The sequence below is a fragment of the Protobothrops mucrosquamatus genome, unplaced genomic scaffold (genome assembly GCF_001527695.2).
Source record: "Protobothrops mucrosquamatus isolate PMUCROS unplaced genomic scaffold, P.Mucros_1.0 scaffold2464, whole genome shotgun sequence".
NCBI classification, from domain to species: Eukaryota; Metazoa; Chordata; class Lepidosauria; order Squamata; family Viperidae; genus Protobothrops; species Protobothrops mucrosquamatus.
In genome coordinates this window covers 1-14,199 of record NW_015388534.1, presented here as the reverse complement: position 1 = coordinate 14,199, position 14,199 = coordinate 1, and the positions used below count along the sequence as shown (strand labels likewise).

The window sequence follows — 14,199 nt, the reverse complement described above, 5'->3', positions numbered from 1 at the left end:
TTTGTACATCTCCAAAGTGGCTCAAGGTATATTCAGCAATCCCTCATATAAAATTCTGAAAATAATGAGAAGTATTGGGTTTTGCTGCTTATTTCTTAACTGCTCTCCCTTCATGCTTTATGTGCTGATGCTGTACTGAGCCTTCACTGACCTTGCCTTTGCCTCCAAATATCAATAGCCATGATACAGGGAAGGAAGAAAGTTTAAATTCCACAAATAAGGAAAGCACTATGTTAGTAATATAAGCATATATGATTTCAGTGTGAATGTCTTTATTGAGACACACACACAGTGGGTGTGTGCGTGTGTGTTTTCCTGATCAGGAATGGTGTAATCCAAAGGAACAGATAGGTCATATTCCTTACAAAGGTAGTATGCAAATAATTTTAACTGTATACAGTACTTTTCATCTGATTGATAAATGATTGTGAATGTATGATTGTATTGTATTGTATTGTGAATATCATAATTGTTCATGTATCCAAGTGAAATTTGCACTATTTAAAAGTGAATCGGGAGGAAAAACTAAGGATTGATAAGCAGTATTTTGTTTATTTTGTGATCCTATTGATAAAATAAACAATCTATACTATATCTGGTAGAAACACAGTGACATCATACATATTTGTATTTAGCTCACCTCATCATCTCTAGTTATTTATGTAAGGAAGAAATGTGACTGCTTCTCCAATGTTCTATACTTAGTTGGGTCTATTTATGATAGTCTGTCCTTTATGTCCCTGTGACAATATTAATCAAAAAATTAAATACTAAAAATAACATATTTGGGGAAAGATTTGAATGAATATTACTTTAATTCTAACTGGAATACAAGTATGAAATATTTTCTTAGCTATTTGTTATCATGGCTGAGGAATTTATTTTGTTTAAAAACCTGTTTCCTTCTTTTCAGCTGGGTCAGAAATATATCTTTCTGAATTATAATTTTAGCTAGTAATACTGTACTATCCATTGTCAACTGTGTAAAATTAATTTAAAAACCGAAACCCCCCCCCGCAAAAAATATTGCTTTTTTTCCCTAAATGAGCGCAAATCTAAACATTGCCTTTTGCAGTAGCACTGAGATTAATTAAAAAGAATTTACCTACTGAATAGTTGGTATAATAATAAACAAACATTTCCACAGATTTATCTTGGTGATCCTGGTTACAGACACAAATGTAGGTAGCCCTTGACTTACGACAATTGAGCCCAAAAATTTCTGTTGCTAAATGAGACATTAGTTAAGTGAGTTTTGCCCCACTTATGATCTTTCGTGCCACAATTGTTAAGTGAATCACTGCAATTGTTAAGTTAGTAATACATTTATTAAGTGAATCTGGCTTCCCCATTGACTTTGCTCATCAGAAGGCTGCAAAAGCTGATCACATGACTCCAGGACACTGCAGCCGTCATAAATATGAACCTGTTGCCAAGCATCTGAATTTTGATCACGTGACCACAAGGATGCTGCAGCAGTCGTAAGTATGAAAAACAGCCACCAGTCACTTTTTTTCAGTGCTGTTGTAACTTTGAATAGTCACCAAATGAACTGTTGTAAGTCGAGGACTAAAGCTGCACATATTAATGCAGGTGTGGGTTGGGCAGGAGTCGATTCTTTGGTTTCCCTGGAGCAGGTTTTAAGAGGAGGAAACGCAAGAGGTTCAAGGGAGAAGGACGAACTCACAAAGATTATTACTTTTCCTATTCCACCAGATGATCGATACGTTGGAACAGAAACTTTTCAAAGTAGTTAGTCTTTCTCCTTCTTATAATAATAATAATAATAATAATAATAATAATAATAATAAAGTTGGAAGGGACCTTGGAGGACATGTAGTCCAACCCCCTTTTCAAAAAAGAAGAAAAAAAGGTTTTTTTTCCTACATGTGGTAGGAACAACAAATACAGTTTTATCATTAACATTTTATTATTTTCTGCACTGCCTGGGTCTATGGGATAAAATGGAATGAAATCTCCCTACTGCATCATAGCATTTCCATTTTCCTATTAGTCACTTACAGTATCTTCCAACATCAAGACCTATGGTGGTGCAGGGGTTAGAATGCAGTGTTGCAGGCTAACTCTGAATTCCCACAGACAGGAGTTCGATCCTGACCAGTTCAAGGTTGACTCAGCCTTCCATCCTTCAGAGGTCAGTAAAATGAGTACCCAGATTGTTGGAGGCAATATGCTGAATCTGTAAACCTCTTAGAGAAGGCTGTAAAGCAGGGGTCCCCAACCTCCGGTCTGGGGACTGGTACCGGTCTGTGGCATGCCAGAACCCGGATCACTCAAATAGCGAAGCCCCATCTGCAGGATGCAGACAGCATGCGAAACCAACCCCTCTCTGGTCCATGGAATTCCCCCCTCCATGGAACCGGTCCCTGATGCCCAAAAGGTTGGGGGCTGCCGCTGTAAAACACTGTGAGGTGGTATATAAGTCTAAGTACTCTTGCACTTGCTATCATCCAGTAATTGCTAAAGGCTGTCATTACCGTTATATATGGGCAATAATGGTTAGATGAAACTAAAAGAGCCTCTAGATCAGAGGTCTCCAATCTTTCCGGGCTTGCGGACCGGAGGGAAGGAGAGCTGCTTCAAAATTGGTGTGCACGCGCACAGGGCCACGCACACTGGTGCAGCACTATCAGCCTTATTCATGCACAGCAGCTAGCAGCCTGTTCGCACATGCACAAATGGGCCGTGCAAACCACCTGGGCTAGTGGCACATGCACAAATGGGCTGCGGACACCCGCCCCCCACTAGCATTCCCGTTTGCGCCCGCACGCATGCACAAACAGGGCCATGGGTACTAGCGTGAATGGGTGAGAAATGTGCACCCACGCTTGCATGCACCAGTCAGCCGTTTCCGCAGCCCACTGACCAAGAGCCCACAGCCTGGTCCCGGGCCATGGACCATAGGTTGGGGAACCCTGCTCTAGATTACTGGCAAGGACATGGTCTGGGCACAAAGAACTCAGCAGGCTGAAATTGCAGATAAAACTCCCCAGGCCTAAAGTTCAAAACTATGGGTATTATTCCATAACAACATAATAAGGTGGTTAGCAGACAGTGTATGCTTTTCTTTTATATTTTGTGAAAACTGTCATATGTAACCTCAAGTACTCTGGTATGCTTGCAGCATATATTGTAATGATGCATTGAATTGCATGGCAATTATTTTGGGGACACAAATCTTTACATACAGGAAGCTAAGGAGTAAATAGCTCAAGGTGGACAGAAAATGGAGATGGGGTGAATTATCCTGATATACTTATGCATTGCCAACTTTTATTTTGTAGCACTTTAAAATGTAAATTTTCTCAAATAGAATAGAATAGAATAGAATAGAATAGAATAGAATAGAATAGGAGCTGGAAGGGATCTTGGAGGTCTTCTAATTGTTGTTATGTCACTGTATACTTGGAAGCAATGATGTGGCTATTTTAAAAGGCTCCTGTTTCAAAGAAGCTTCATTAGTTTATTCCTCAGTCCTAACAATGCAATAAACCAGACAGATAAGGCCATTTTTCTAACTTTCCAGAAACCAGGACAACCCTTGTTGCTGCTTTCTTGAACAGGAAGTGAACTTAATGAACTCTTGGGACAAAGGAGTGGTGCAAGGTCATCTGTCCTAGAAATTTTAGTTAGCCTGGTATTAGGTTTTTTTTCCCCCCTCCTCTGCTTTCCTATTGGATGATGATGAAGGGAAAGCAAAAGAAAAAAAAGAAAAAAAAGGAAAGGACACTGGAAGACATAACTAATCAAGGTATCTCAGAGGAAAAGTCAAGCAAACACTCAGTTGTGATAAAAAGCAGATTTTATCAATTGAACATTGAAGAGCTGAAGATACTTCAAATAAAAATGGACATTCCAGCATTCCACATGATTCATTCTCCACAGAAAAAAAAACACCATGCTTCACTGCATTGCAAAGACATTCTCCTTCAGGAAAAAAAAAAGCTGCACACAGATTTCTGTTTGGGAAGTTTATGAACACGGTAAATAAAATAACACTGAAGGTTTTAATTCTTCCTTTATTTAACGTATAGCAAAACACAAACAAATTTTGAGTCTGCTAAGTTTTGGGGTAGGGAGGTCAACTTGGGGGCCTCTCAAACTAGAATCACTATTGGGGCACTTGTGGTGTTTGTAAATGAGGAATGTGACTGGAATTCACAAGATACAAGAGGTTTGCTCAAAACTATGTTGGGCATTTGCCCCAATCAGGGAGGCAAGTGTTTACATTATAGTAGGCCATCTAGAATTTCAAGTCCAAGTTCATATTCAGCCTGCGATCTTCCACCTCACAGCTTGTGCTGTTCCCACTGTGTTATGGTAGGTTTAATGTTATGCATTTGAAACTGAAAATACTTAGTGGTAGGAAAGTATTTCATGACTGAAGCAGGTGATAAGTTGTTACTGAAGATTTCAGTACAGAGATGTCATTTTGTGTAACGTGGCTGCAAGGAGAACCTTTATTAACTGGGACAGCATATGAACACCAATTTGTTTTGCTATCAACAGCTGCCTGTGTGAAAAAAAAACTTTGTGGTACAACTGTAGAATTCTATGAGGAAATAAAACCAAATCTTGTTTGTTGTGAGACTGAAGTTTCTGTCCTTGAAATTCATTTTCTCGTGGTGGTGGTGGTGGTGGGTAGGGGTAGGTAGGGGTAGGTGGAGGACTGCTAAATGTTTGGTAGTTGATTGCTTGCTGCAGTTAGATTTGGAGTGTCTTCCCAGATATAAAGCTTGACCTTTACAAGAGCTTCTTGAAAGAACAGCCTTGGGATATACATTTTCTGAAAAAGCTCTCCCGTACTGTGCAGAATGGAACGGCCAAGAAAGCACACATAGGATTGCAACCTAACGTCTTTGAACACGGTCTGCTTTGACAGCTTATGTATGCCCTTGTTGAGACGGATCAGGATGTCATGGCTGGTGACAACTGGGAGCTGTTCTTGGAGACTCTCTTGCCTTTTTAGGTTAGGAGGGTCTCTGTGTGTTTAGGGAAATGTGATTGACAGCTCCACTCGGGGCCCCAATTAGCACCTTATAATTTATTAGCTTCTGCTTTCAGATTATGCGTTAACTTCACAAATATTTCAACCATGGAAGCCTCCGCTATCAAGTGTCTCTTCCCTGATCCCACTTGTAAGGGCCCTGGTTAAATGCAGAGAGAGCTGTGCAGGTCTGTCAAGAGAGAATAATCATTTTCATCTTACTGTGCAATAAGTAGCATTACAGCTCTTCAGTTGTAAAGAAGCTGGGGAAGAGGGTAGAAAGAGAGATACCAAATTAAGGTTACAATTGGATTTGGGGGCTGCAGTGCAGGGAAGAGGTTGAACCTGACTAGACGAGGTTTCTGTTGATCTGTCTCCTGCTATGTACTTATATATCCACATTTCAGTTACACTGAACCAGCAACAGAAAAACAACCCCTACCATCAGTGTAATAATTCCATTGCCCTCTTACTGATGAAATGGAGAGGAAAGACAAACATATACATGAAAGACAGAAGAAACAAACGTGGATTAAAAAAAAAATGGGAACTTAAAATGCAGGCCCCAGGCATAACTTAAAAGTTACTTGCCTGGAATTTAGTGGGGTTTTCTCCTAAAGAAATGATTATGGAACAGCAGCTTTAGGTCAGGGTTTAGTCACAAAGTACCTGCTTTGCTCATAGAATGTGCTGAGGCCAATCTCCAGATATAGCTGAAATTTTTTACTCAAAAACCCTGGAGAGAAACTGCAGACTCAGTGATGAATTTCTGAATTACCTACACCCACATATCTGTCAATTTGTGCTGCGCTTCTCAGCAGGCTGCAGCTGAAAGTGCAGTCTGCCTTCCTGTGAGTTAGCATGTATGAAGTGAAAAGTTTCACTGGTGATATCTTATTTCAGTCATTGGCTGATGAGCTACAAAGTCATACCTTCTAGTTGTAATGTCCAATGAAGAGGCACGTAAGTCATTTCACTATTCTGCTGAACCTGGCTCCTGCAAATCGTGAAGCAATCTGTTTTGTATAGACCCTACTGATCTGATGGGTCAACGGTGTTAAAAGAATTATACGATTACAAATGGTTTGGGACATTTGAAAGCTCTGAATAAGTGGCACATTTTCAATCATGATGATGATGTTATGCTTTCATCTAATAGGAGGCTGAGCTTGTTAAGGCTAGACATTTCCTAGCTGGTTGCATTTATCTTAGTGGTTCACTAAATACCAGCAAAGAGTTGAGGTTTTTTATGTTTCTTTGCTGCCCATCTGGATTTTTGAAGCCAACATAAGCTGTTCCTGGGATTTCTAGGAACCAGCTTTGCCAAATGTCCATGCAAAGTTACATAGAGAAAGCAGCTGAAAATCTGTGTATCTATGTAAGTGCTTAAAGAGTTTATACTGTAGTAGCAGGATTTCTCTGTATCCTTAAACTGTCATCTGTGTATTCTTTTCCTAGTCTGTGCTAAAGAAGCTTCTTGAGAACAATCTTATTACAATTTACTTCCCAAAAGGTTGTTTCTCTATTTCTCTGCTTTTTTTTTTTTGTTGGTTAACATATCTGCCAGTGTTTTTTTTTAAGTTGATGTTATGGTGAGCTTGAAAATTGCTGTCTCATTTTCTCCCAGCTGTAGAACTTGTGCTATTGTGTACATTGATTTCGAATTGCACCAAATATTACTTTCAATGTATGAAATTGCTGTGCAGTCTTTTTCCTCCCTTCCACAGTACAAAGATAATGTTGGCCTTCCCCCCCAGATTTGTAAATATGGAGTATTTTGAACATTTGAAATGCAGGATGTGTATATTACTACAATTCTTTGTTCTGAATGCAATATTTAAAGTATTTTCCCCTGAAGATACCTGTCTGTACATATTTTAGCAGTACATTCAAAATATGTTTTGATATTTTAAGAATTACCTTAGCAAGAACTTCAGTGCTCTTTTTCAGCTCCATGACTGCATTTGTTGGGTTTTTAAAGTGTAAAATAAGAAATCCATTACTCTGTCCATTGCTGTCTTCAATTTGTGCTGAACTAGGCATGTTTTCAACTATTATGCCCACTTCTTATATGAGATAGAAAAAAGTATTCAGGCTATGTAGAATGATCTGTGTAATTGGCCTCAGTTCCCCCGTGCCTTTGTTATCGGTACAACAGAAGCTGAACATACAGTTGGTGATCTATACTCAATCAGCACACATTTCTCTCTACTGAGGTTGCTCTATTGGGCTTTTATAACAGTGGAAGGAATTCATAATTAACACTTAGCTTAGAAAGAGATTCAGCAAACACTTATCTAGTTAAATTAATTATGCCATGTACCTATCACCTCCTATGCTTGCAAAGCTCCAGATACCCATTCTTAAGCTGAATCTCTGGCACATCTCGCTGTTTGGCTGTATTTCATATCTCATAAATTGGAGCTGAATTATAGCCAGTGGGAATTATAGCCAGTTCAGATAAGATCCAGAGTTTTGTCACCTGGGGGAAAAACTTTGACTCTTTTGCAATAAGGCTTGTTTTGCTTGTAGTGCCCTTCTTCGAATGAGGCATTATGTAGCAACAGACAGCAATGTTTGGCTTCTGTAAATACAGAGCTTAGAGCAGTTGTACAGAGTTTACAACTAGATGAAAAAACATCTGAAATACAAAGAAGTATAGAGTTTCCTTCAGCTATTTCTAGTTTCCAGCAAGGACAGGAGATGAAAATGGGAAAGATTACAAAGGTTGCAAATGGAAGAAAGCTCATTTGGCCAAGCTTACTATAAATGATAACCTGCTGGGGTTTATCTTTAATTGCTTCTGTTACTCTAGATTTGGAGGGGGAAAAAAGAAAACAAGTAGAAAATAGCCCAAGGGTGGATAGAGGGAAAAGGTTAGTGGAAAAGTCACAAGAGTATCTTTTACACCAAGGACAGGCAACCTATGACCTTAATTTTTCCTGACCTGCAACTTTGAATCTTCTTTGCTATCTGGCTTGCTGAAAATTGAATTTCAATACAGTAAGATAATAAAGTTGTACACCAATAGTACAGATCAATGAATAAAGTTCAAACCACTAATTATGTTAGAGTTACTCTCTATGCAGCCTGAATCATCCCAGCAAGCTTAATGAAAAAAGAAAATACAACTAACAAACTGCAATGCAGGCATAGGACAATAAATCACCTGTGGTCAGTGTCACCTACCACAAATAGGAAACGGGGCTAGCACACATTTTCAAGTTCAGCAGCCCTAAAATTTCAGGTGAAAGCCATCTTCATTTGGAATGGAGTATTTAAAGCCATTTCTGGGAAAAATGCTGTACATGAGCTTATTCTCATCTGCATGCAACAATACAACTTAAATGAAGCAAGTGGAACAAGATAAAATAATATTTAAATGTCACATACTGTATATCGTCATAAGAACGTAGCCTCATAAGAATCACTAGGTAAGGTCTTAGGAAATACTTAGAATATAGCAGTTGTATTAGAGCAGAGGTGTCAAACTGCCGGCCCATGGGCCGGATGCATCATAGCGAAACCGTGCCCACCCCATTGCTAGCAACCTCGCGTGACATTGCGAGTTTGACACCCCTGTATTAGAGTACGGTATATATGTGGAGAGGGGAAGGATAGACTTTGTACAGAATAATACTTGGAGCACTTCCTTTTCTGTCTGCATTGCAGGAAAGGAACATGGAGAACAATCAAATGATAAAATGATCTCATCTTTGAGGAAAGTCTACTCTTATTTGTTTTAAGTTTAGAAAGAATAGTAAGAAAGAATATGATAATGTTTGATTCAAAATGATGCAGAGTATGGAAAAAATGGACATTTTTCCTCATGACAGTCACAGTGGGAGATGCAAAGTAAGAAAAATGATTATTATTGATACCACTACGATATGGAAGTATAATCTTAGGCAACGTAAAAAAAATGAATTTTATTCATCTGGTGCACCAGCTGCATCTTTTCCTGGATCTGGAAGAGAAGTCACTCATGTCTTGCACATAGATCTCCCCTTGAAAACCATTTGCAAGCGTCAACAGAATGCAGTGGCATGGACAATAATGCACATGACTAGGTATGTCCATGTGGCACCGCTGATTCCTGAGTTGCACTGATTGCCAGTTTAGTTCCAACTGTCATTCAAGATACTGATTGCGACCTATAAAGTCCTACATGGCATAAAAAGCCAGATTATATGAGAAACTGCCCATCTCCTGTGTTGCCCAGGTGACCCCATTCTGATAGCTTACCAAAAAGCCTTGAACACTTGAATGTTCTCCCAGGCCTTGGGGTATGGTTATTGATGCCCCTTGTTGGATACATTTTAAGGTAAAAACACCATCTGTTCTTGGGTTGTTTTTTTTTAAATTCCCCTTCTTATTCCTTTGTACTTTTAATATAATGTATATTCCTATTTTGTTTGGTTTTATTGTACATCTAGAATCACTTTGGAGTCAGGTAGTGCCTAAATTGAATAAATGAAATGAAATGACAAGACAGTCAGTTGCTACTAAACAGGATGCTTATATGTCACCAACAGAATCAGAAGCATCATATCTTGGGGGAGCAGTTGCTTAAAGATAAGAGGAGAGGTTATTGCATCTCTATATTCTATTTATGGCTTGTTATCTGTTGATCTGCAGGTTTTGTCAGGAAGGGAAACAAGATAGTGAACTAATTTGCTATTTGATTTGATCCAGATGGTTTCTAAATCAATGTTAAGTAAATGGAATTTTTAAAATTAAAAAATAGGGACAATTGGGATTCCCAATGGACATCTGAAATCTCCACCCTCTACTTCATAAAATAAATGCAATCAAAAGTTAAAGGAGACATTTTTAATTATCTTCCCTACAAATAAACACATTTTACACTGTATATCCTTTTCAAAACGAGAGAGAGAAAGAGAGAGAGAGGAGAGACCGTCTCCTGGTTACTAAAAAAGTCATAAGGGAACATTCAATTAAATGAAGTCTATTGTCCACCCCATTAGCCCTCCCCTCCCACTCACTCCAGTTGTTTCTCCTAAAAGCTGGAAGAGTTTTTTAAAGGATATTTTCTATCATCATAAATGTTTTTGTATAAAAAACTTATATATACAACTATGTATATAAGTATTATCCTATGCAATTTTTGTGCCAAACTCAGAGAAGTGCCACCTTGATTGTCAAGTTCTTGGAGTTGGAACAGTTGTCTCTTGAACAGCTGCATTTGTGTAAGCCTGGAGGCAGGTGGCCCCACTAGTCACTTGCCACTCATCACCACGCTGAAGTCAGAAAAATCCATCCTTTTTTTAAAAAAAAATGTCCCAAATGTGTTTAAGAGTTTAGAATTACTTTGCTTCATTCACAATACTTGAATATCTTCCATGCTGCTTCCAAACAGCTTTTTTTTTAATGGCAAATGATAAGTATGATTTATGTCCTCACTAATATTAACAAACCCTTCAGTTTCCTAAAGTCAATGTTTTTCACATCCACATTCATTTTACTCAGTTCTTCTGAATGTGAAGCTGTTGTGTTCAATTTTGCCATTTTAGGAGAAGAAATGTCAGACTGAAGAAGCTTTTAGCCTTTCCCCTTTTCTTGTCTCGATGTGAGATGCTGATATCAGAAGAGTGAGGCAAAGAACGAAGCTGGAATTTGTGTGTAGGAAGGGAGGGTTATAATCAGCAGCTCAGCTCAGGAGTGATCCAGCACAGTAGGAATAATGGTGAGCTGAAAACCAAGATCAGAAGCTGTTACAAATTGACTTGACTTTGGCTCTGTATACCCACTCTTACATAGACAAAAGTTTGACTAGAGGAGAAGTCACGATGGGAAGGCAGATCTAAAACCAGTAGAGATCTTTGCTTTTATCCTGAGATTGCAAACCTGAGAACAGAGAGAAAAAGAAAGAAAAAGAAAGAGAGAAGTTGGAAATTAAAAAAGGGAAGAGAAAAGAAATGAAATAAAGACAGAAAGAGCCAAATGCCCTCATATGCTTGCAAAAATAGGTAAGTTACTTAAAGCACAAGAATTGATGTCCAGAAGAAGTGTGAAATGAAGAATAAAGGCGTATGGATTAACTTCATGTGAGAACTTACAAAATCTAAGGTGCTTGATGGCACAACCACTGGGCAAGTTACTACCACCTAAACATTACAGCCTCATATACTGTATTCAAACATCTCTTTATTTATAAAAAATAGAAAAGTGCCAAGTCTCAGACTTTTTACATAATTTCTGGCATCAAAAATAGTTGCCACGAATGATCCTTAACCAAAGTAAATGTGGAAAAAATCAAATTAACTTGCAGGGCTATTGTGAAGTTGACAGTAATGGGCAATATTATTCAGTAGAGCAGTGTTTCTCAACCTTGACAACTTTAAGATGTGTGGACTTCAACTCTCAGATTCTAGGAGTTGAAGTTCACGCATCTTAAAGCTGCCAAGGTTGAGAAACATTGCAGTAGAGTTTCAGGACACTTACTGAAACAAAGAAACAAACAAAAAAAAAAAGACCTCATACTGTTGGTGTTCTGTGTCTTTCTCCTGTCCTCCTGGTAACATGATGCAATATGAATTGTGATATCACGCTGAGTGTTTCCTTGTCCCCCCATGGAGAACCAATGATGTAGAGAGGTCTGAGGAAACACAACAGCTTTGTTCATACCTTGTGTTAGGCAAGCTGTGGTTTGTCTAATCAAGGATTATTGAAAAAAATTGCAGTGCCTGGGTTCCTACATTATGCTAAACCACAAAGCATGGTTAGCAAGTTACAGTGGCTGGAGTAACAAAACAGGTCACATTCTTGGTGTGTTGTCAGAATCACAGCCAAATAAACTACATGATAGCTTAATGCTGGGGTACAGAATCTTTGTCAACTTAGGACCAAAAGCTACAATTCTAAATGTGACAGAAAGCAGAATTCCAATTTTGAGCTTTCATCAGGATTTTTAAGAATTGAAATGGTGCTTTAAGCCTCTGGAATTTGCACTTGAAGTCTCCAGGATACATTCCCCGCCCCCCCAAAAAAAATCTGATCACAATAAATTATTTTGCTCCGACCAGCTTTTGTGATGGCCTTTGCTTTAGCAAAAGGTATGAATCCAATCATCTTTCTGCAATGGTATAACATCAGAGGTATCTGCAGAGATGGGCAAGGGTGGCAAATGACAAAATAAATATGCTGTTATAATACAAGTTCTGTTTATTTTGTACACACATCACAACATTGTATGCATGTAGGAAAGGAGCAGAACTTTTGCAATGCTGTGATGTTGCTTGTGTCATCAGTTTGACAAAAACATTAGATCCTGTTAGACACTTTTGTATAATTCAAAATGGGGCATCATATGTCATTGAGAAGGAGAGAGAGAGAGAGAAATGTGGAGGGCCAGCTGCTTCTGTGATAAGCCAGAGTTTTGTCTGGGGTCATGCAGGAAAATGCATGGGCAGTTGTTTACCTAATTACTTGCTCATCCATTGGAATAAACAATTACACTATAGAGGATTTTCAGCAGTGAGGAAAAGAAAGAAAAGTGGGCCTGCCAGGTCTTACCTGTCTCTACATTCAGCCCTAAGCTCTGCGCCATCTCTCCTGCAGGACCAGCAAAAGGAGCTGGCGTTGTCCATGATGATGTGGCAGGCTCATTCTTGCCTAGCTCACACTGAGGGCTGACTGGGGTGGGCACCGAGGCAGGAGTGAGGCGGTGGGGACGCACGGAAGCAGCAGGCACCAGCAGCGAACCATAGCGAGGGTCAAAATGTGGGCTGTAGACCTCATGCACTGTGGCGGGCCGAGGGTAAGCAGAGCTCTGTGTACCAATGTACGGGTGGTGGTGGTGGTGGTGATGATGGTGAGCTGGGTGCCAAGGCTCCGGAGGCCCCTGATGAAGGTGGCTGTGCAGTGAGCCCGGAGAATAAGGGTCCGCTGTAGCAAAGGGCAGTTCACTGTGGGCAGCAGTTGCCAGTGAGCTGCCCAAAGAGGCAGGCACAGAAGAAGGTTGGTAAGTGCTGTTCCAGAAAGAGGGTGGGAAACTACGTTGGCTCATAGGAAAAGATCCCTCTGTACAAAGAAAGATAAGCACAAAACAGACAGCATTAGAAGGATAGGAGGACAACTAACTCATTTCTATTTTTTGTCTTTTGAATAGCTCCAACAATGTATATTCTAGGTATTACCTTTTTCCTGTTCTGTAACCGAGACCAATAGGTTTATTCTTTTAAAGAGTTCTCAAGCAGACGGATATAGCCCGCTGTTCGCATCCTTACACGACATGCATTTAAAACAAAAGCAGTTCCCCTAAAATGACCCGCTAGATTATTCAGGCTTGTTTTCTTTCACAGATGACACTGAAATGCTTTCTTTTGTATTTTGTTATTAATATTTATAAACCAAATAAAACACTTTGAGCATTTGCTCTCACAAATATGATAAAAACTGTTTGTATCATGCAGGTATAAAGCCTAAATAACTTGTGTCTATGCTTCATTTCACACTGTCTCTTCCTGACTCTGGGTGATGTACAAAACTAAAGAAAACATTAAAAAAAAGACAGCCCAGGATGAAATAAGAAAATAACAAAACAAAACAGAGGCCATTGAACAAATCATAAAACTTAATCCCAGGCCTGGGTTCAAAACCAAAGTTTCAAAGCTTTCTGGAACCGCAGGAGAGAGGATGCTATCTTTTATCTGTGGGGGATGCTGTTCCAAAAGGTGGAGGCTGCAACAGAAAAGGCATGTTTCTGAAAAAAGGGGGATTGGAGTGCACCCATTCTATAGAAACATTCTGGCTAGACAAATTTTTTTGGAGACAACTAGTCTCTCAGATACTCAGGCCCTATGCCATACAGGACTTTATAATAAATATTCTTCAGAAATAAACAATACAAAATTGTGAATTGGAGGCTCAAAGCTGTGTTTTCCATTCTGAAATAGTTATAATTGTTTATAAATTTAAAACCCAGGTGTTCAAAATTGAGAGTATTTACTTACAGGCATCTTGAAGGTGAATTTTCTCCTCCCAAACTGAATGACACTGAAAATTTGTAGGATACTATTTTTGAACTTATATGAAAAAGGTTTAGTACCAAAAAAGAACTTTCAAGACTTTGATGCTTTTAAAACAACAGTTGATTTCATACACTACTGTATGTGAAACTCTAATGTGTGTTTTATTTTGGCTTAGTGTTAACCCTATCATGGTTTATA

The 14,199-nt window shown here is 39.0% G+C and overlaps 1 protein-coding gene across 1 annotated transcript; it reads right to left on the bottom strand.

Moving 5' to 3' along the window:
- Nucleotides 1-10,813: 10,813 nt before the first annotated feature.
- VGLL2 (vestigial like family member 2) lies at nt 10,814-13,051 on the bottom strand (the record flags this gene model as incomplete). The annotated part of the gene is made up of 2 exons (XM_015825050.1): nt 10,814-10,876; nt 12,545-13,051. Coding segments are annotated over 2 exons (551 nt in total), but the record flags the coding sequence as incomplete, so codon positions are not given.
- Between the last annotated feature and the right edge of the window lie 1,148 nt (nt 13,052-14,199).